The 19153-nt window shown below is 52.6% G+C and overlaps 2 protein-coding genes across 6 annotated transcripts in view; one reads left to right on the top strand and one right to left on the bottom strand.

Moving 5' to 3' along the window:
• large1 (LARGE xylosyl- and glucuronyltransferase 1) overlaps positions 1 to 6971 on the top strand; it is a 40157-nt gene extending 33186 nt beyond the window's left edge. For all 5 annotated transcript variants that reach the window (XM_061229419.1, XM_061229422.1, XM_061229421.1 and 2 more), the window contains 4 exons: positions 2209 to 2487; positions 3239 to 3385; positions 5384 to 5579; positions 6228 to 6971. In XM_061229419.1, coding sequence (XP_061085403.1) covers positions 2209 to 2487; positions 3239 to 3385; positions 5384 to 5579; positions 6228 to 6425 — 820 coding nt within the window. In that variant the 3' untranslated portion in view covers positions 6426 to 6971. The remainder of the gene's footprint in view (positions 1 to 2208; positions 2488 to 3238; positions 3386 to 5383; positions 5580 to 6227) is intronic.
• A 3555-nt stretch (positions 6972 to 10526) lies between these two features.
• LOC133118861 (stimulated by retinoic acid gene 8 protein-like) lies at positions 10527 to 18064 on the bottom strand. Its single transcript, XM_061229119.1, has 8 exons — positions 17739 to 18064; positions 17286 to 17361; positions 17101 to 17182; positions 16334 to 16483; positions 13745 to 13979; positions 12935 to 12996; positions 11384 to 11495; positions 10527 to 10598 (listed from the first exon to the last, which is right to left on the bottom strand). Exons 1-8 carry the CDS (start codon positions 17898 to 17900, stop codon positions 10527 to 10529), a joined length of 951 nt encoding a protein of 316 aa, XP_061085103.1. The 5' UTR covers positions 17901 to 18064.
• Between the last annotated feature and the right edge of the window lie 1089 nt (positions 18065 to 19153).

The raw sequence follows: 19153 nt of genomic DNA, 5'->3' as shown, positions 1-19153 counted from the left end.
CTCTCCCACACAACCCTGACCCAGCCTCTCCCACACAACCCTGACCATGCCTCTCCCTAACAACCATAACCAAGCCTCTCCCTAACAACCATAACCAAGGCTCTCCCTAACAACCATAACCAAGGCTCTCCCTAACAACCATAACCAAGCCTCTCCCACACAACCCTAACCCAGCCTCTCCCTAACAACCATAACCAAGGCTCTCCCTAACAACCCTAACCAAGCCTCTCCCACACAACCCTGACCACGCCTCTCCCAAACAACCCTAACCCAGCCTCTCCCACACAACCTTAACCCAGCCTCTCCCTAACAACCCTAACCCAGCCTCTCCCAAACAACCCTAACAGAGCGCACCTAAGCCCTGTTCCTGTAAGTCCTGTAAGTTTTCACTCCAACCCTAACCAAGCACCCCTCATTCAACAGCTAGAGCAGGGCTGCCCAACCCTGTTCCTGGAGATCCACCGTCCTCTACGGTACGGTACGGAGGACAAGAGATCTACGGTTCACACTCCTACCCTAACCCCTGATTCAACAGCTACAGCCGATTTAAGACATTTGTGCAGGAGAGTTCTCACTTTGATATAGCTGATGGGCTCAGGGCTCTCCCCAGTCTGTCACAGTCTGGATGTGATTGCCCTGGTGTGGGGATGTGATTGCCCTGGTGTGGGGATGTGATTGGCCCTGATGTGGGGATGTGATTGCCCTGATGTGGGGATGTGATTGCCCTGGTGTGGGGATGTGATTGCCCTGGTGTGGGGATGTGATTGGCCTTGATGTGGGGATGTGATTGCCCTGGTGTGGGGATGTGATTGCCCTGGTGTCTGGATGTGATGATTCAGTCACTGACCCATTTCTCTCTGTGTCTCTTATTCCCTCGATGCTCTCTGTGTGAACACACTCCTGTGCCATGACTCAAGATATAACCCCATTACCCACAAAAATCTTTATTCTGGAGAAACTATTCTCTCTTTAAGATTAGCAGTGAAAATGTGTGCCTTTATAGTGTGAGCAGTGGAAGGTGATGGGCAACATGGCTCAGGCAGTAAGAGCAGTCGTCTGGCAGTCGGAGGGTTGCCGGTTTGATTCCCTGCCCGGGCTGTGTCGAAGTGTCCCTGAGCAAGACACCTAACCCACAAATCATCAGTCCCGGCTCAGTCACAGCTGCTGACCAGCGAATCATCAGCTCCCAACCCTGGGTCTGCAGTGAAAGAGCAGCAGTGTTACTCAGAGATTAAAATCACATCAGTCTCTCCTCTCCTAAAGCACACATTTGCTTTTAATAACCAGGTCCTGGCTCAGATTTACATCCTCCAGAATAATTGGTCCCACAGTGACACATCCCAGAATCCCATTTTAGGGAAGTGTGATGGATGAGGCTGTGTTGGGGGTGATGATGCTGATGGATCAGGCTGTGTTGGGGGTGATGATGCTGATGGATCAGGCTGTGTTGGGGGTGATGATGCTGATGGATCAGGCTGTGCTGGGGGTGATGATGCTGATGGATGAGGCTGTGCTGGGGGTGATGATGCTGATGGATCAGGCTGGGGGTGATGATGCTGATGGATCAGGCTGTGTTGGGGGTGATGATGCTGATGGATCAGGCTGTGCTGGGGGTGATGATGCTGATGGATCAGGCTGGGGGTGATGATGCTGATGGATCAGGCTGTGTTGGGGGTGATGATGCTGATGGATCAGGCTGTGTTGGGGGTGATGATGCTGATGGATCAGGCTGTGTTGGGGGTGATGATGCTGATGGATCAGGCTGGGGGTGATGATGCTGATGGATCAGGTGGGTGATAATGCTGATGGATCAGGCTGTGTTGGGGGTGATGATGCTGATGGATCAGGCTGGGGGTGATGATGCTGATGGATCAGGTGGGTGATGATGCTGATGGATCAGGCTGGGGGTGATGATGCTGATGGATCAGGCTGGGGGTGATGATGCAGATGGATCAGGTGGGTGATGATGCTGATGGATCAGGCTGTGCTGGGGGTGATGATGCTGATGGATCAGGCTGTGCTGGGGGTGATGATGCTGATGGATCAGGCTGTGCTGGGGGTGATGATGCTGATGGATCAGGCTGTGTTGGGGGTGATGATGCTGATGGATCAGGCTGGGTGATGATGCTGATGGATCAGGTGGGTGATGATGCAGATGGATCAGGCTGTGCTGGGGGGCTGACTCGGGGGTCTTGCTGTGCTGTGCAGGCTGCAGATGCTGGAGGCGATCTGTAAGCACTGGGAGGGCCCGGTCAGCCTGGCGCTGTACCTCTCGGACGCCGAGGCGCAGCAGTTCCTCCGCTACGCGCAGGGCTCCGAGGTGCTGATGTCCCGGGGCAACGTGGGATACCACATCGTCTACAAGGAGGGCCAGTTCTACCCCGTCAACCTGCTGCGCAACGTGGCCCTGAAGCAGGTCAACACGCCCTACGTCTTCCTCTCCGACATCGACTTCCTGCCCATGTACGGCCTCTACGAGTACCTCAGGTGAGGCACTCCTGTGTCCACATCTGTACGGTGTGAGCAGAGCTGTGATTGGTCTGTACGGTGTGAGCAGAGCTGTGATTGGTCTGTACGGTGTGAGCAGAGCTCTGATTGGTCTGTACGGTGTGAGCAGAGCTGAGATTGGTCTGTACGGTGTGAGCAGAGCTCTGATTGGTCTGTACGGTGTGAGCAGAGCTGCGATTGGTCTGTACGGTGTGAGCAGAGCTCTGATTGGTCTGTACGGTGTGAGCAGAGCTGCGATTGGTCTGTACCGTGTGAGCAGAGCTGCGATTGGTCTGTACGGTGTGAGCAGAGCTGCGATTGGTCTGTACGGTGTGAGCAGAGCTCTGATTGGTCTGTACGGTGTGAGCAGAGCTGTGACTGGTCTGTACAGTGTGAGCAGAGCTGTGATTGGTCTGTACAGTGTGAGCAGAGCTGTGATTGGCCTGTACGGTGTGAGCAGAGCTGTGATTGGTCTGTACGGTGTGAGCAGAGCTGTGATTGGTCTGTACAGTGTGAGCAGAGCTGTGATTGGTCTGTACGGTGTGAGCAGAGCTGTGATTGGTCTGTACGGTGTGAGCAGAGCTGTGATTGGTCTGTACGGTGTGAGCAGAGCTGTGATTGGTCTGTACGGTGTGAGCAGAGCTGTGATTGGTCTGTACGGTGTGAACAGAGCTGTGATTGGTCTGTATGGTGTGAGAAGACCTGTGATTGGCCTGTACGTTGTGTTTCACTGTGATTGGTCTCCCCTCAGGAGGTCGGTGGTGCAGATGGACATGGCGAACAGTAAGAAGGCGCTGGTGGTGCCGGCCTTCGAGACGCTGCGGTACCGCCTGTCCTTCCCCAAATCTAAAGCCGAGCTGCTGTCCCAGCTGGACATGGGCACCCTCTTCACCTTCAGGTACACCCCCATCTCACGCTCTCCCCCTAACCCCAGCCCAGGGGTTGGCAGCCATGGTCCTGGAGAGCCGCAGGGTGTGCTGGGGTCCTCACTCCTGGTCCTGGAGAGCCGCAGGGTGTGCTGGGGTCCTCTCTCCTGGTCCTGGAGAGTCGCAGGGTGTGCTGGGGTCCTCACTCCTGGTCCTGGAGAGCCGCAGGGTGTGCTGGGGTCCTCTCTCCTGGTCCTGGAGAGTCGCAGGGTGTGCTGGGGTCCTCACTCCTGGTCCTGGAGAGCCGCAGGGTGTGCTGGGGTCCTCTCTCCTGGTCCTGGAGAGTCGCAGGGTGTGCTGGGGTCCTCTCTCCTGGTCCTGGAGAGTCGCAGGGTGTGCTAGGGTCCTCTCTCCTGGTCCTGGAGAGTCGCAGGGTGTGCTGGGGTCCTCTCTCCTGGTCCTGGAGAGTCGCAGGGTGTGCTAGGGTCCTCTCTCCTGGTCCTGGAGAGTCGCAGGGTGTGCTGGGGTCCTCTCTCCTGGTCCTGGAGAGCCGCAGGGTGTGCTAGGGTCCTCTCTCCTGGTCCTGGAGAGTCGCAGGGTGTGCTGGGGTCCTCTCTCCTGGTCCTGGAGAGCCGCAGGGTGTGCTGGGGTCCTCTCTCCTGGTCCTGGAGAGTCGCAGGGTGTGCTGGGGTCCTCTCTCCTGGTCCTGGAGAGCCGCAGGGTGTGCTAGGGTCCTCTCTCCTGGTCCTGGAGAGCCGCAGGGTGTGCTGGGGTCCTCACTCCTGGTCCTGGAGAGCCGCAGGGTGTGCTGGCTTTGGTTGATACTTTTGTTGCAGTTACATGGTTAACTCAGCTCACCTGGCTTCTTGGGTCTGAATCGGTTGCTGATTTTAAGACGTATTTCAGACTCTCAGATAGAATGACCACACTGGCAGGTCTTTGGTCAGAGACGATGTGTGAAACTCCCCTACCCAGAATGCACCTCTCCCTGGAGCGTCTGGCTCGGCACCAGAAACACATCAGCCAGAAAGCAAAGTTTAATCAGCACTCAATGGCTTTCATTTAGCCTTCATTTAGCCGTCATTTATCAGCACGAACTGCGGCTGCATCCATCACACACCAGTGCCTCCTGGAGTTTCAGGATGAGAGGAGCTGCTGGCTCCTCGTGTGTGGAACCCTGCTGCAGGAAAGGATCTGTTCAGCGGCAGAACGGTCAGTTATGAGGAGTCCTCTGATTGAGCAGCTCGATAGTTTGTGAGAATTGTTTCATGCCCGGCGGATTGTGACGAAGGACGCGTGTATGTGGCTGAAATTGAGAGAATACTCAATGTTAATATTGATTCTAGAGTCCAGATCGATTCCACTTTCTACAGTGGACACGGTGTCTCCTTCAGATGCTCCTGTAAAGATAAGTGTTCTATGAAGTGTTGTTAGTCTATGGAATTACCCTCTGTGACTCTTTCCTGTAGCTAACACATACTGCAGCTAACACATCCTGCAGCTAACACATCCTGCAGCTAACGCATACTGCAGCTGACACATACTGCAGCTAACACATACTGCAGCTAACGCATACTGCAGCTGACACATACTGCAGCTAACACATACTGCAGCTAACACATACTGCAGCTAACGCATACTGCAGCTAACACATACTGCAGCTAACACATACTGCAGCTAACACATCCTCACATACTGCAGCTAACGCATACTGCAGCTGACACATACTGCAGCTAACACATACTGCAGCTAACACATACTGCAGCTAACGCATACTGCAGCTAACACATACTGCAGCTAACACATACTGCAGCTAACACATCCTCACATACTGCAGCTAACACATCCTGCAGCTAACATGTCCTGTAGCTAACACATACTACAGCTAACACATACTGCAGCTAACACATCCTGCAGCTAACACATCCTGCAGCTAACACATCCTGGGGGTGTGGTTCCAGATTGGGAGCCGCTGTTGTAGCGAATCGGAGCCCTGCGTGATCAACCATGTGATCTGCTGTGTGCCACAGGTACCACGTGTGGACGAAGGGCCACGCCCCCACCAACTTCGCCAAATGGCGGACGGCCACCACGCCGTACCGCGTGCAGTGGGAGGCGGACTTCGAGCCGTACGTGATGGTGCGCAGGGACAGCCCCGAGTACGACCGCCGGTTCGTGGGCTTCGGCTGGAACAAGGTGGCCCACGTCATGGAGCTGGACGCCCAGGTACACACCTGGGCCACGTACACACACCTGGGCCACGTACACACCTGCGCCACATACACACACCTGCACCAGGTACACACACCTGCACCACGTACACACACCTGGGCCACGTACACACACCTGGGCCACGTACACACACCTGCACCACGTACACACACCTGGGCCACGTACACACACCTGGGCCACGTACACACACCTGGGCCACGTACACACACCTGCACCAGGTACACACACCTCGGCCACGTACACACCTGCACCACGTACACACACCTGCACCACGTACACACACCTGGGCCACGTACACACACCTGGGCCACGTACACACACCTGCACCAGGTACACACACCTGGGCCACGTACACACACCTGCTGCTGTAACTGAGCAGAACTCAAAGTCTTGGGGCTTTGCTCTCTCTCCACAGGAGAGTTTGCAGGAGTATGAGTTTGTGTTTGACATGGTCTCTCTCTGTCCTGCAGGAGTACGAGTTTGTGTTTGACATGGTCTCTCTCTGTCTTGCAGGAGTACGAGTTTGTGTTTGACATGGTCTCTCTCTGTCCTGCAGGAGTATGAGTTTGTGTTTGACATGGTCTCTCTCTGTCCTGCAGGAGTACGAGTTTGTGTTTGACATGGTCTCTCTCTGTCCTGCAGGAGTACGAGTTTGTGGTGCTGCCCAACGCCTACATGATCCACATGCCCCACGCGCCCAGCTTCGACATCACCAAGTTCCGCTCCAACAAGCAGTACCGCGTCTGCCTGAAGACCCTGAAGGAGGAGTTCCAGCAGAACATGTCCCGTCGCTATGGTTTCGCCGCCCTCAAGTACATGACTGCCGAAAACAACAGCTAGGCCCTGCCCCTCCACTCCCCACCCTGCAGCCCGTCACAGAGACCGCCCGTTACCCCCTCCCACCCCGAGGAGGAGGAGGAGGAGGAGGAGGAGGAGGGGACAGGAGAATGTGGCTCAACCGCCATCTCAGGTGTTGGGGTTGAGCGGGGCCAACAACCCCCACGGTCCCCATAACACCAGTGTGTGAGTGTGTGTGTGTGTGTGTGTGTGTGTGTGTATAAGTGTGTTTGTATAAGTGTGTTTGTGTATGACTGTGTGTGTGTGTGTGAGTGTGTGTGTATGTGTGTGTGTATGAGCGTGTGTGTGTGTTTGTGTATAAGAGTATGAGTGTGTGTGTATATAAGAGTATGAGTGTGTGTGTATATAAGAGTATGAGTGTGTGTTTGTGTATAAGAGTGTATGTGTGTGTTTGTGTATAAGAGTATGAGTGTGTGTGCAGAAAAACTGTTTTTTTGGGGGTTATTCAGCTTGGAGCTTGTAAGGAGTTTCCATATCTCCAGTTCAATAGGTTTTGCAAAAAAAAATAAACAAGAACAAATGCATAAATTCTGGAAAATAGATATTTTTCCGTCCATCCAAACAACACAAAAAAAATGACCTCCCTGTTTCCTGTTTCCTGTTTTACATCATAGAAAACGAGCAGGGCAATTAGGGCTTTGCTTCTCCTGCTGTTTTCTGTTTTTTTACTTTTTAATTCTTCATCTCCTGCTCATCGACGGAGAGCAGTCTTGCGGATCACAGTTTGTGAAGAGGCCTCCCTGGAGTCTGCCATATTTGAAGGCTGTGTCTTCAGTTCCTTATATTTGTGAGATTTTGGATTTGTACTGGGTTGTGTTTGCCATGGAGGGAGGAGGGGGGGGGGGTGTGAAAGCTGTTTTTACATTGCTCAGTAACAGCTACGATTTGATGGACGGCGTCTAAAACGACTTTCGTAGGTGGGTGTTGGCAGGGGAGACAAAATGACGATCCACTAAAGAGCTGGCTGCAGAATGCATTTGTTCAAGAAAACAAAACAAACTTCAGTGTGATGATGGGGAGGCTTTGAGCCCTAATGCTGGAGTTTCAGCACAATCAGAGACAGAATCGAACAGAATCATCACTCATCACTCCGAGTGCTGTCCTACGCTGGGTCCTCTTACACTCAATCAGACTCTGAGTGCTGTTCACACAGGGCCTGAGTCTCAGTGCTGTTCACACAGGGCCTGAGTCAGTGCTGTTCACACAGGGCCTGAGTCAGTGCTGTTCACACAGGGCCTGAGTCTCAGTGCTGTTCACACAGGGCCTGAGTCAGTGCTGTTCACACAGGGCCTGAGTCTCAGTGCTGTTCACACAGGGCCTGAGTCAGTGCTGTTCACACAGGGCCTGAGTCTCAGTGCTGTTCACACAGGGCCTGAGTCAGTGCTGTTCACACAGGGCCTGAGTCAGTGCTGTTCACACAGGGCCTGAGTCTCAGTGCTGTTCACACAGGGCCTGAGTCTCAGTGCTGTTCACACAGGGCCTGAGTCAGTGCTGTTCACACAGGGCCTGAGTCAGTGCTGTTCACACAGGGCCTGAGTCTCAGTGCTGTTCACACAGGGCCTGAGTCAGTGCTGTTCACACAGGGCCTGAGTCTCAGTGCTGTTCACACAGGGTGTGAGTCTCAGTGCTGTTCACACAGGGCCTGAGTCAGTGCTGTTCACACAGGGCCTGAGTCTCAGTGCTGTTCACACAGGGCCTGAGTCAGTGCTGTTCACACAGGGCCTGAGTCTCAGTGCTGTTCACACAGGGCCTGAGTCAGTGCTGTTCACACAGGGCCTGAGTCTCAGTGCTGTTCACACAGGGCCTGAGTCAGTGCTGTTCACACAGGGCCTGAGTCTCAGTGCTGTTCACACAGGGCCTGAGTCTCAGTGCTGTTCACACAGGGCCTGAGTCAGTGCTGTTCACACAGGGCCTGAGTCTCAGTGCTGTTCACACAGGGTCTTGGGCTGAGCAAGCACAGCTTCCTCTGGAGAGAGGTCATCTGTGTGACACGCTAGGACTCAGAACTGTAATTTCCTCCAGGGTCCTAAACGCACTCGTTCCTGGGTTGGATCTGCACTTCATTGTACGTCTGCTAAATGCCTTTAATGCAGTGTAATAAGAGGGGGGGTGGGACTCAGGACTGAGTTTGATAGAGGCAGCAGGGCTGGGTTTGATAGAGGCAGTGGGGCTGGGTTTGATAGAGGCAGTGGGGCTGGGTTTGATAGAGGCAGTGGGGCTGGGTTTGATAGAGGCAGTGGGGCTGGGTTTGATAGAGGCAGTGGGGCTGGGTTTGATAGAGGCAGTGGGGCTGGGTTTGATAGAGGCAGTGGGGCTGGGTTTGATAGAGGCAGCGGGGCTGGGTTTGATAGAGGCAGCAGGGCTGGGTTTGATAGAGGCAGCAGGGCTGGGTTTGATAGAGGCAGTGGGGCTGGGTTTGATAGAGGCAGTGGGGCTGGGTTTGATAGAGGCAGTGGGGCTGGGTTTGATAGAGGCAGCAGGGCTGGGTTTGATAGAGGCAGCAGGGCTGGGTTTGATAGAGGCAGTGGGGCTGGGTTTGATAGAGGCAGTGGGGCTGGGTTTGATAGAGGCAGTGGGGCTGGGTTTGATAGAGGCAGTGGGGCTGGGTTTGATAGAGGCAGCAGGGCTGGGTTTGATAGAGGCAGCGGGGCTGGGTTTGATAGAGGCAGTGGGGCTGGGTTTGATAGAGGCAGAACCGTCGTACAGCACACCGGAGGACCCGCTATCCCAGCAGCCCCCTCACTGTGACGCAGGCTGCGTGAGGCATGCGTGAGCAGAGTGGGGGTCCGTCCTTTCCCTTCTTTTCTGTCAGTATTTTGTGTGTGTGTGTGTGTGTGTGTGTGTGTGTTAGTTTCAGTGTCTAAAGCAACAAGTGAGCCAGGAAGACCAGGCTCTGGTCCAGACTGGGGTAGTGGTCTGCTCTTACCTGCTGTGCAACAAACACACTGAGTCTCCGGGACCAGGACCAGGACCAGGAGCGGAATGGGTCATCATTTGTGGACATTTAACTGCTGCAGTGTTGGTTAACCACGCCCCCTCCCCGTCTGCAAGTCAAATGATTGGTCATTACCATGGGGCTGAGACGTGCGTGTGTGTGTGGGTGTGGGGTGGGGGTGGGTAGCAGCTTGCTGATACTGCCTTGTGCACACGGGACTTGTGTGGGTAGCGTGGAGAGTGAGCACACGCGTGTCACCCGTGTTGGAGAGTGAGCACACGCGTGTGTATCCTGTGTGTTGAGACTCAGCCATGCTGCTACTTGAATTAAAGAAAATGAAATGATGAGTGTGGTTGATTCTCTCAGCAGACGCTGTCTGACACAGCAGGTAAATAATGGGCCTAATGGGTAATAATGTTATATAATAATAATGGGTAATAATGTTATAGCCTCTGCAGCACTCTCTCTGACCTGACCATGCTGCTGTACGTTTGATATTTATTTAGTAAGAAAAGCTCTGCTCCCAGGCTGGTGTCTCTCATCACGGAGGTTATTAAAGACAGAAGGTAATTAATCCCATTAAGACTGAAGGTCATTAATGCAGCCGAGCTGCAGAACACACGAGGGAGGACCAGCCCTGCATCTCACTGCCAGCACGGCGGCCATCTTGAGTCTTCCACCCAACTGCCCCCCACGAGCTGAGTGTGTGTGTGCGTGCGTGTGTGCGTGTGTGTGTGTCCGTGTGTGTGTGTGTGTCCGTGTGTGTGTCCGTGCGTGTGTGTGAGTGTCTGTGTGTGTGTGTGAGTGTGTGAACGGGTGAATGAGAGGCATTAATTGCAGAAAAGCAACATGTCGACAGGGGGGCAGATACCCAACACAGACAGAGAAGCAGGGTCTCGTGTATGTATTAAATAGAATTAATTTATTTAATTTATTAAGGTATTAATTTACTTACTTAAATAACAAGCATAACGGCACAGTGTGGACAATCGGTCTTTCAAGTATGTCAATAAAATATGAACACAGACTCATAAATGACAAACTGAGAAATTACAAACTTACAAAAAGTACTAAAATGGTACTAAAATCACTTGAACTTAAGTCTTAAAGTCTTAAATAGTGTCGATTTGGATTTCTTTCTTTTTTTTTTATAAGTCGTCGTCGAAGGTTTCGGTGCACCTCAGAAACCCCGCCTCCTCGTCTGCAGCCAGCCACTCGTCCTGCAGGAGGGGAGGAGTTAGATCACACGGAGTGCACGGATTGGAGGACAGGCCTGTCAGTTACTGCATTCACTGAGGTGATTAAGGGCATTAATGGACAGCCGGTCGCAGGGACAGTTGGTCTTTAGTCTGGAGTGAGTTTATACTTTAGAGAGCTGAGTTTCCTGCTCTCCTGGGTAATTAGTGCTGCTGATTGACCAGACTGCCTTCACACCTGACACCCAGGTACCCAGGTTTCTGTGGCAGGAAGTAGCATACCATCGCCTGGGCCCTCACCCTCCTCTCCCTCACCCTCCTCTCCCTCACCTGTGAGCCCCTGGGCCCTCACCCTGCTCTTCCTCACCCTCCTCTTCCTCACCTGTGAGCCCCTGGGCCCTCACCCTGCTCTTCCTCACCCTGCTCTTCGTCACCCTCCTCTCCCTCACCTGTGAGCCCCTGGGCCCTCACCCTGCTCTTCGTCACCCTCCTCTCCCTCACCTGTGAGAGCTGGGCCCTCACCCTGCTCTTCCTCACCCTCCTCTCCCTCACCTGTGAGAGCTGGGCCCTCACCCTGCTCTTCCTCACCCTCCTCTCCCTCACCTGTGAGAGCTAGGCCCTCACCCTGCTCTTCCTCACCCTCCTCTCCCTCACCTGTGAGCCCCTGGGCCCTCACCCTGCTCTTCCTCACCCTGCTCTTCCTCACCCTCCTCTCCCTCACCTGTGAGCCCCTGGGCCCTCACCCTGCTCTTCCTCACCCTGCTCTTCCTCACCCTCCTCTCCCTCACCTGTGAGAGCTAGGCCCTCACCCTGCTCTTCCTCACCCTCCTCTCCCTCACCTGTGAGAGCTGGGTCTGCATGAAGGCCATGATGCTGCTGCAGAGCTGACTCTGAGTCTGCAGGTCCATCTCCATCTCCGGGCTGCAGGAGGAAACACTGTAACTACCGGGTGTGTGTGTGTGTGTGTGTGTGTGTGTGTGTGTGTGTATGTGTGAGCGTGTGTGTGTGTGAGTGACTCTGTGTGTGTGTGTGAGCGTGTGTGTGTGTGAGTGACTCTGTGTGTGTGTGTGTGTGTGTGTGTGTGAGTGACTGTGTTTATGTGTGTGTGTGAGACTGTGTATGAGTGTGTGTGTCTGTGAGTGTGTGTGTGAGACTGTGTGTGTGTGAGTGACTGTGTTTATGTGTGTGTGTGTCTGTGAGTGTGTGTGTGTGTCTGTGTGTGTGAGTGACTGTGTTTATGTGTGTGTGTGTGTGTGTGTGTGTGTGTGAGTGACTGTGTTTATGTGTGTGTGTGAGACTGTGTATGAGTGTGTGTGTCTGTGAGTGTGTGTGTGAGACTGTGTGTGTGTGAGTGACTGTGTTTATGTGTGTGTGTGTGTCTGTGAGTGTGTGTGTGTGTCTGTGTGTCTGTGTGTGTGAGTGACTGTGTTTATGTGTGTGTGTGTGTGTGTGAGTGTGTGTGTGTGTGAGTGACTCTGTGTGTGTGTGTGTGTGTGTGTGTGTGTGTGTGTGTGTGTGAGTGACTGTGTTTATGTGTGTGAGTGTGTGTGTGTCTGTGTGTCTGTGTGTGTGAGTGACTGTGTTTATGTGTGTGTGTGTGTGTGTGAGTGTGTGTGTGTGTGTGTGTGTGTGTGTGTGAGAGAGAGATTCTGTAATTCCCCACTGTGAGCACCACGGGGGGGGGATTAGCGGTATGTAGCCACTGCACCCCCACTGTGCTTCTACTGCCTGAGGGGGGGTGAGGAGGGGGTGTTGATCAAAGTCAGCTCCCCATCATCCCAGCTGTGGGGCTGTGAACGCGTGTGTGTGTGTCTGTGTGTGTGTGAGCGAGTGTGTGAGCGTGAGTGTGTGTGTGTGTGTGTGAGCGAGTGTGTGAGCGTGAGTGTGTGTCTGTGTGTGTGTGAGCGAGTGTGTGAGCGTGAGTGTGTGTGTGTGTGTGAGCGAGTGTGTGAGCGTGAGTGTGTGTGTGTGTGTGTGAGCGAGTGTGTGAGCGTGAGTGTGTGTGTGTGTGTGTGAGCGAGTGTGTGAGCGTGAGTGTGTGTGTGTCTGTGAGCGAGTGTGTGTGTCTGTGTGTGTGAGTGAGTGTGTGAGCGTGAGTGTGTGTGTGTGTGTGTGAGCGAGTGTGTGAGCGTGAGTGTGTGTGTGTGTGTGTGAGCGAGTGTGTGAGCGTGAGTGTGTGTGTGTCTGTGAGCGAGTGTGTGTGTGTGTGTCTGTGAGTGAGTGTGTGAGCGTGTGTGTGTGTGTGTGTCTGTGAGCGAGTGTGTGAGCGTGAGTGTGTGTGTGTCTGTGAGCGAGTGTGTGAGCGTGAGTGTGTGTGTGTGTGTGAGTTCATGCTAACGGCTGTAAGGAGGAGGGTTTACCTGTCACCTGGAGACAGGTGCAGCTCTCTCTGAACCACGTCATACGCGTCCTGCAGCAAGTCCTGTTAGAGCAACGCAGAGAACCGCACGTTCATTACTCCACACACACACACACACTCCTCACACATGCACACACTCCACACACACGCACACGCACACACTCACTCACTCACTCACTCACTCACTCACTCACTCACACACACACTCACTCACTCACTCACTCACTCACTCACTCACTCACTCACTCACTCACTCACACTCGCACTCGCACACGCACACGCACACGCACACGCACACGCACACGCACACGCACACGCACACACACACTCCACACGGTCCCTGCATCCGGCTCTGACACACTGCTCATCTGATGAGAGCTGGACTGAGTGACTGAGTGACTGAGGTGCTAACACTGCTACACTGGGACTACAACAGCAGCCATGTTTCACACCAGCCCACCTGCAGGCGACATTACTGTTGTAGTCTCAATAGTATAGCTTAAGGCAACTTACTGTTTCAAAGCACATAACAGCTTCAGAATTCACGGTTGTGATATTAGCAGATGTAACTTATCTCGTAGTGCGAAACGCGAAGCTCTCTGCAGCCTATGTTAACCACAGACCTTACATTTGGCAGAAATCAAAATCCCCACGGGGGAAAAAATCACGGGAATCTACTGATGGAACCCATGGCTCAGAAATGCTCTCATCTGGGTCTTAGGACTACAAACTGTGGCATTGTTGGTATTTTTTGAGCATGGTTTGAGATGAATGGTCACTGGAACACTGTGGCGTGGGTCGTCACGGTTACCTCCTGGAAGGCAGAGCCCGGGGCGGCCAGGCTGTCCTGGGAGGAGCAGGGCGGGGTGGGGGGCAGCGGGGCAGGCCGGGGGCAGCAGGGCTGGAGGGAGGCCCTGTACTCTGGGGGCAGGCTCTGCCACAGGCCAGCGATGGTCTCTGACACCACAGGGACCCCCGTCTGCCCTGGGGGCAACACCCCCGCCCCCACCAGCCGGTCCACCGTCTGCCTGTAGAACAGCAGGTACCTGGGGGGGGTAAAGCCCACAGCTCACAGAACGCCTGAAACCTGACAGCTTCATCTCAGGAGAAAGGTCTGTTACAACCGCTTAGGCCTGCAGTGGTAGGCTGGATTACCACTGAACTGCAGATTTCTGCTCTGCTAGAACGGTCCTCCACTTTCTGCCCTGAACAGCTCTTTGAAATTGTCCTCTGGGAATACCCAGCATTCCAGGGAAGGCGGTGTAATCGATGCGATCCGATCCTGAATGTAAACGGCTCCATTAACACACCCCTCGTGTTTTCAGTGTTCTGCTGATGCCTGCCTGGAGGATTGCAGATGAGCGTGAGCCTATCGACGGATCTGCCCATCTGCAGCAAAGGTCAGATTGTGCAGCTGAGCAGCGTACAGAATGAGCCGGGAGCCATTGCGGCTCCAGGTGTGTCTGACTGGGCGGTGTAGTGAATGAGCCGGGAGCCATTGCGGCTCCAGGTGTGTCTGACTGGGCGGTGTAGTGAATGAGTCGGGAGCCATTGCGGCTCCAGGTGTGTCTGACTGGGCTGTGTAGTGAATGAGCCGGGAGCCATTGCGGCTCCAGGTGTGTCTGACTGGGCTGTGTAGTGAATGAGCCGGGAGCCATTGCGGCTCCAGGTGTGTCTGACTGGGCGGTGTAGTGAATGAGCCGGGAGCCATTGCGGCTCCAGGTGTGTCTGACTGGGCTGTGTAGTGAATGAGCCGGGAGCCATTGCGGCTCCAGGTGTGTCTGACTGGGCGGTGTAGTGAATGAGCCGGGAGCCATTGCGGCTCCAGGTGTGTCTGACTGGGCGGTGTAGTGAATGAGTCGGGAGCCATTGCGGCTCCAGGTGTGTCTGACTGGGCTGTGTAGTGAATGAGCCGGGAGCCATTGCGGCTCCAGGTGTGTCTGACTGGGCTGTGTAGTGAATGAGCCGGGAGCCATTGCGGCTCCAGGTGTGTCTGACTGGGCGGTGTAGTGAATGAGCCGGGAGCCATTGCGGCTCCAGGTGTGTCTGACTGGGCTGTGTAGTGAATGAGCCGGGAGCCATTGCGGCTCCAGGTGTGTCTGACTGGGCGGTGTAGTGAATGAGCCGGGAGCCATTGCGGCTCCAGGTGTGTCTGACTGGGCGGTGTAGTGAATGAGCCGGGAGCCATTGCGGCTCCAGGTGTGTCTGACTGGGCGGTGTAGTGAATGAGCCGGGAGCCATTGCGGCTCCAGGTGTGTCTGACTGGGCGGTGTAGTGAATGAGCCGGGAGCCATTGCGGCTCCAGGTGTGTCTGACTGGGCTGTGTAGTGAATGAGCCGGGAGCCATTGCGGCTCCAGGTGTGTCTGACTGGGCTGTGTAGTGAATGAGCCGGGAGCCATTGCGGCTCCAGGTGTGTCTGACTGGGCTGTGTAGTGAATGAGTCGGGAGCCATTGCGGCTCCAGGTGTGTCTGACTGGGCTGTGTAGTGAATGAGCCGGGAGCCATTGCGGCTCCAGGTGTGTCTGACTGGGCGGTGTAGTGAATGAGCCGGGAGCCATTGCGGCTCCAGGTGTGTCTGACTGGGCTGTGTAGTGAATGAGCCGGGAGCCATTGCGGATATGCATCCAAGAAAAACTCAACTGAGCTCCCAGCTTAGCGTGTCCGAGACAACAACTAAACACAAACTGTCACCTCCCATTGTGTGAGTTATGATTGCTTTCCTGGCACAGTTAGAGTGTAGAGTGACGTGTTTAAACTGCAGAAAGAACCTTCTGGAACTGCTGATAATGCCACAGCAGGGCGGTGGGGGACGGACAGGCGGTGATGAGCTCGGCCGCGCCCTGAACAAACTGCCTGACTGAACGCGCATTCTCACACATTTTACACATTATGGTAATCATGTGTGCTATTCCCAAAATGTCAGACTCCGCATTACGTCAACTGACATTTTGTCACACCAAATTAAACACACTGATCCTATTATTTTGGGTTGTCACAGTGGCTGGCTAGCTAATGAGCTATCATCAGCAACTTCCTCTGAGGAAACTCTGATACCTTCCTGTCATAGGCAATTCAATCTGATATATTCCTGTTATAGGCAATTCAATCTGATATACTCCTGTCATAGGCAATTCAATCTGGTATACTCCTATTATAGGCAATACAATCTGATATACTCCTGTTATAGGCAATTCAATCTGATATACTTCTGTTATAGGCAATTAAGTGAAACTATTGCTTCTGTAAGCAGTTCATTTTGCAGCTTATACATAACCCATAACATTAAGGAGAACAGTGCACACTAATGAAGCAGTGCAGGTGGAGCAGCGCCAGGCAGCTTCCACACCGGCCCGTTTCGGGTGAGACTGCCCCCCCCCGTGGTGTGGAGGCCCTGCCCACCCCTCAAACTCCTGGATGTTGGGTACGGAGGTGCTGCTGTCCCGGGACATGCCCAGGATCTCCCCCGGGTCCTCCTCACTGCTGCTGCTGTCTGAGTCCTCAAGCAGAGCCGGACCAGAACCAGCTCGACCCGTCCAACCCGGCCTCCAGCTGGGGCACAGAGAGGTCATATTGTACGCTGAACACTTATGAGAGTTTGGGCATGCTGTACACACATCTGGGCTCAAGTGGAATAGTCATTGTTTTGGCTTTTCTGCATTTGACTGAGCTTGCCTGGTGTATCAGATGATGCCAAAAGTATAAACCCCACCCATCTGCTCCTCCTTGCAGGCTCAAACGCGCCAGGCAAGATCAATAGAGCGCAGTATTTGAATCTAGAACAAATATTAATTAAACCCAGGTCTGCACACAAGCTACAGTGCACCGAAAAGAAACTGCACAGCAAACATTTTAAATCAGTTACAATATTGCGTTTGTGGTGGTCATGCTGTGGTGGTCATTTCAGTGGGTGTTATTTAATTTTAATATTTAATCTTTATTTCTCTGGCTCTTTTATTCTGGAGCCTCCATGTCTCTGACTGTCCTTCAGCTTGAAAGGAAGCTTTGAAAAGAGTCCTGCAATTCACCCTCTTCCCAGAGCTCAGAATCATTCAGAGACACCGCAGCAACCAGCAGGATGCCCCAGATTAGGGCTTCATATGAGGCCCATTGAAGTGTATGCAGAGCTGAGTGGGCAGACGCTGCCCTCTAGTGGCCGACCCCCGTACCTGCGCTGGCAGTGCAGGCGGCGGTACTCCTCTCTCACTTCCTGCAAGGTGCGCGGCCCGTCCGTGTCCGCCGGGAAGCTGTCTGGAGTTCACATGTGTCTGTGTTCACGTTTCACACCCGAGCAGCATGACGGTTATATACCGCGTACTTTGATTTGTGATCTGACACGCAAACGAGACCTCACCTTTCAGCGATAGCAGCTCCTCTAAGCAAGCCTCCTGTTTCTGCAGGAACTCTTTGGCCCGGTGCAGAATCTTCCACTGTGTTACACGTGAAGACTCGCACACTCTGATACACACAAACACTCACACACTCTGAACACCTTTCAAAACCGCATACTAACATACTACTTGTACTACATCCCATGCGTCATTGAAAGTCGTATGGATAGTATGCTAAGTATGCGATTTCAGATACAGCCAATCACGACATGCCGGTTTCTGCCTCAATAGTCCAGAATGCAACAGCTTGACTGCGCGGATTGGGGGCGTGGCCACGATCTCCGATTTTGCTTTTAGCTACTAGCTGGCTACCTCATGAAAAGTTGTGAATTTTGATCTTGTATTTCATATCAGAAAATAAACCCTGCAATGAATTTGGTATCACGCGAAACGTGTAGATATTTATTATTTCCTACCTTTGCCGGAGTTTTTTCTGAAGGGCACACGACGTTTCTCAAGCTATCAAACAGACCAGCCAGTGTGGCGCGGTGGCGCGCCTGGAGCTCGCGTCTCCGTTCCTTCTGATGCTCTGCAATCTCCTTCTTCCTTCTGGGGCTGCCGCTTCTCCTGCTAGCCATGATCTAATATCGCACCCAACACGCACAAATACATTATAATGTTGCCAAATGTTAGAGTTAGGTTTACAGTACTAGCAAGTAGGAACCCCCTTAACTTAGCTAGCGATCAACATTACATCACTACACCGAGGCCTTTGGCCTAGTGTCGAGCTAAGGTTAGCTAGAGAACCAGCAAATTGTACTTACTGTAAGACTCGCTTTAATGATAATTAGTTGGACAATTATCAAAATTGGTATAAGTAGTTGACGAAGTGGCTACAAACCAACCAACAAAACATTAGCGTAACATTTTAATATATAATATTGTTTATTGCAAATTACCAATAAATTAGCTATAATTCCACAACCGCCTCCAGGAGATCTTTAAAGGTGCAAACAGCCTTAGCCAATGGTAGAGCGGGGTTCCGCTACGTACTGCGTACGTGTTCAATGGACGCATTTAATTGGCTACGTGCCTGTTTGAGACTGTTTGCTAGTTTACCTGCCCAAGTTCAAACTTGGCTTTGTATTTTTAAAATACATTTTGGGACAGAATGGTTATACGTTGGCGAATTCAAAATTATTAAGGAAAAGATCTCTTGATTAATTCATAACATTGTATTCAAACTTGGCCAGCAATGAGCACTTTGGAGAAGTTACTTACCGAAGATGTTTGAAAACATGGCGTGAAAACATCCCAGTCGGAATACGTGTACGTATCTTACTTCGTTAACAAAGAACATTTCATGTTTATTTTAGAACATTTATTTGTTTACTAGTTTTCAGTTATTGTCTGTTATCATAATTTTGATATACCGTTTTGGCAGGGTGGAGGTTATCTTGTATAACTCGTTATTGCTGCTACCTGGAGCTCACCTGTTTTTCATGGCGTTACAGTCAACAAGCGTCAGCAAATTCCAGCTTGGTTGATTTATTTTATTTAGTAAGACTCAATGTACGTACAATACGAGTTCCTTGCTAACTATCAAGTTTTAAGTTGTTATTGAACGGAATGAATGAATTAATGAATGAATGAATGAATGAATGAAGTGTAAGTTGCTGGTGAAATAGGCCTACATAAGGGAAATGCATATGATGCATGTATGATTAAAGACCAAGTTAATTCAGGGGGTTAAACAGTATGCGTGTCAGAGGTTAATATCTCAGAGAGTGTGAACACTAGTTATTCCTGTCGGAAATACGAAGAAGTGGCAACTTTTGGTACCGGGCGTGGTGGGCAATGTCTTTTTTTGGGCTTCGTGTCACTGAATGTA

The sequence above is a fragment of the Conger conger genome, chromosome 19, assembly GCF_963514075.1.
Source record: "Conger conger chromosome 19, fConCon1.1, whole genome shotgun sequence".
Taxonomy (NCBI): Eukaryota; Metazoa; Chordata; class Actinopteri; order Anguilliformes; family Congridae; genus Conger; species Conger conger.
This window is presented reverse-complemented; position numbering and strand designations above follow the sequence as displayed.

What these genes read in the sequence shown, in the direction of transcription:
- LOC133118861 (XM_061229119.1), bottom strand. Translation starts at nt 17,900, where the DNA reads ATGGCTAGCAGGAGAAGCGGCAGCCCCAGAAGGAAGAAGGAGATTGCA. An exon ending in CGGGCTCTGCCTTCCAGGAG is followed by an intron (nt 12,997 to 13,744) that starts GTAACCGTGACG and finishes TTGCTCTAACAG; the next exon opens with GACTTGCTGCAGGACGCGTA. An exon ending in CACCTGTCTCCAGGTGACAG is followed by an intron (nt 11,496 to 12,934) that starts GTAAACCCTCCT and finishes TTCCTCCTGCAG; the next exon opens with CCCGGAGATGGAGATGGACC.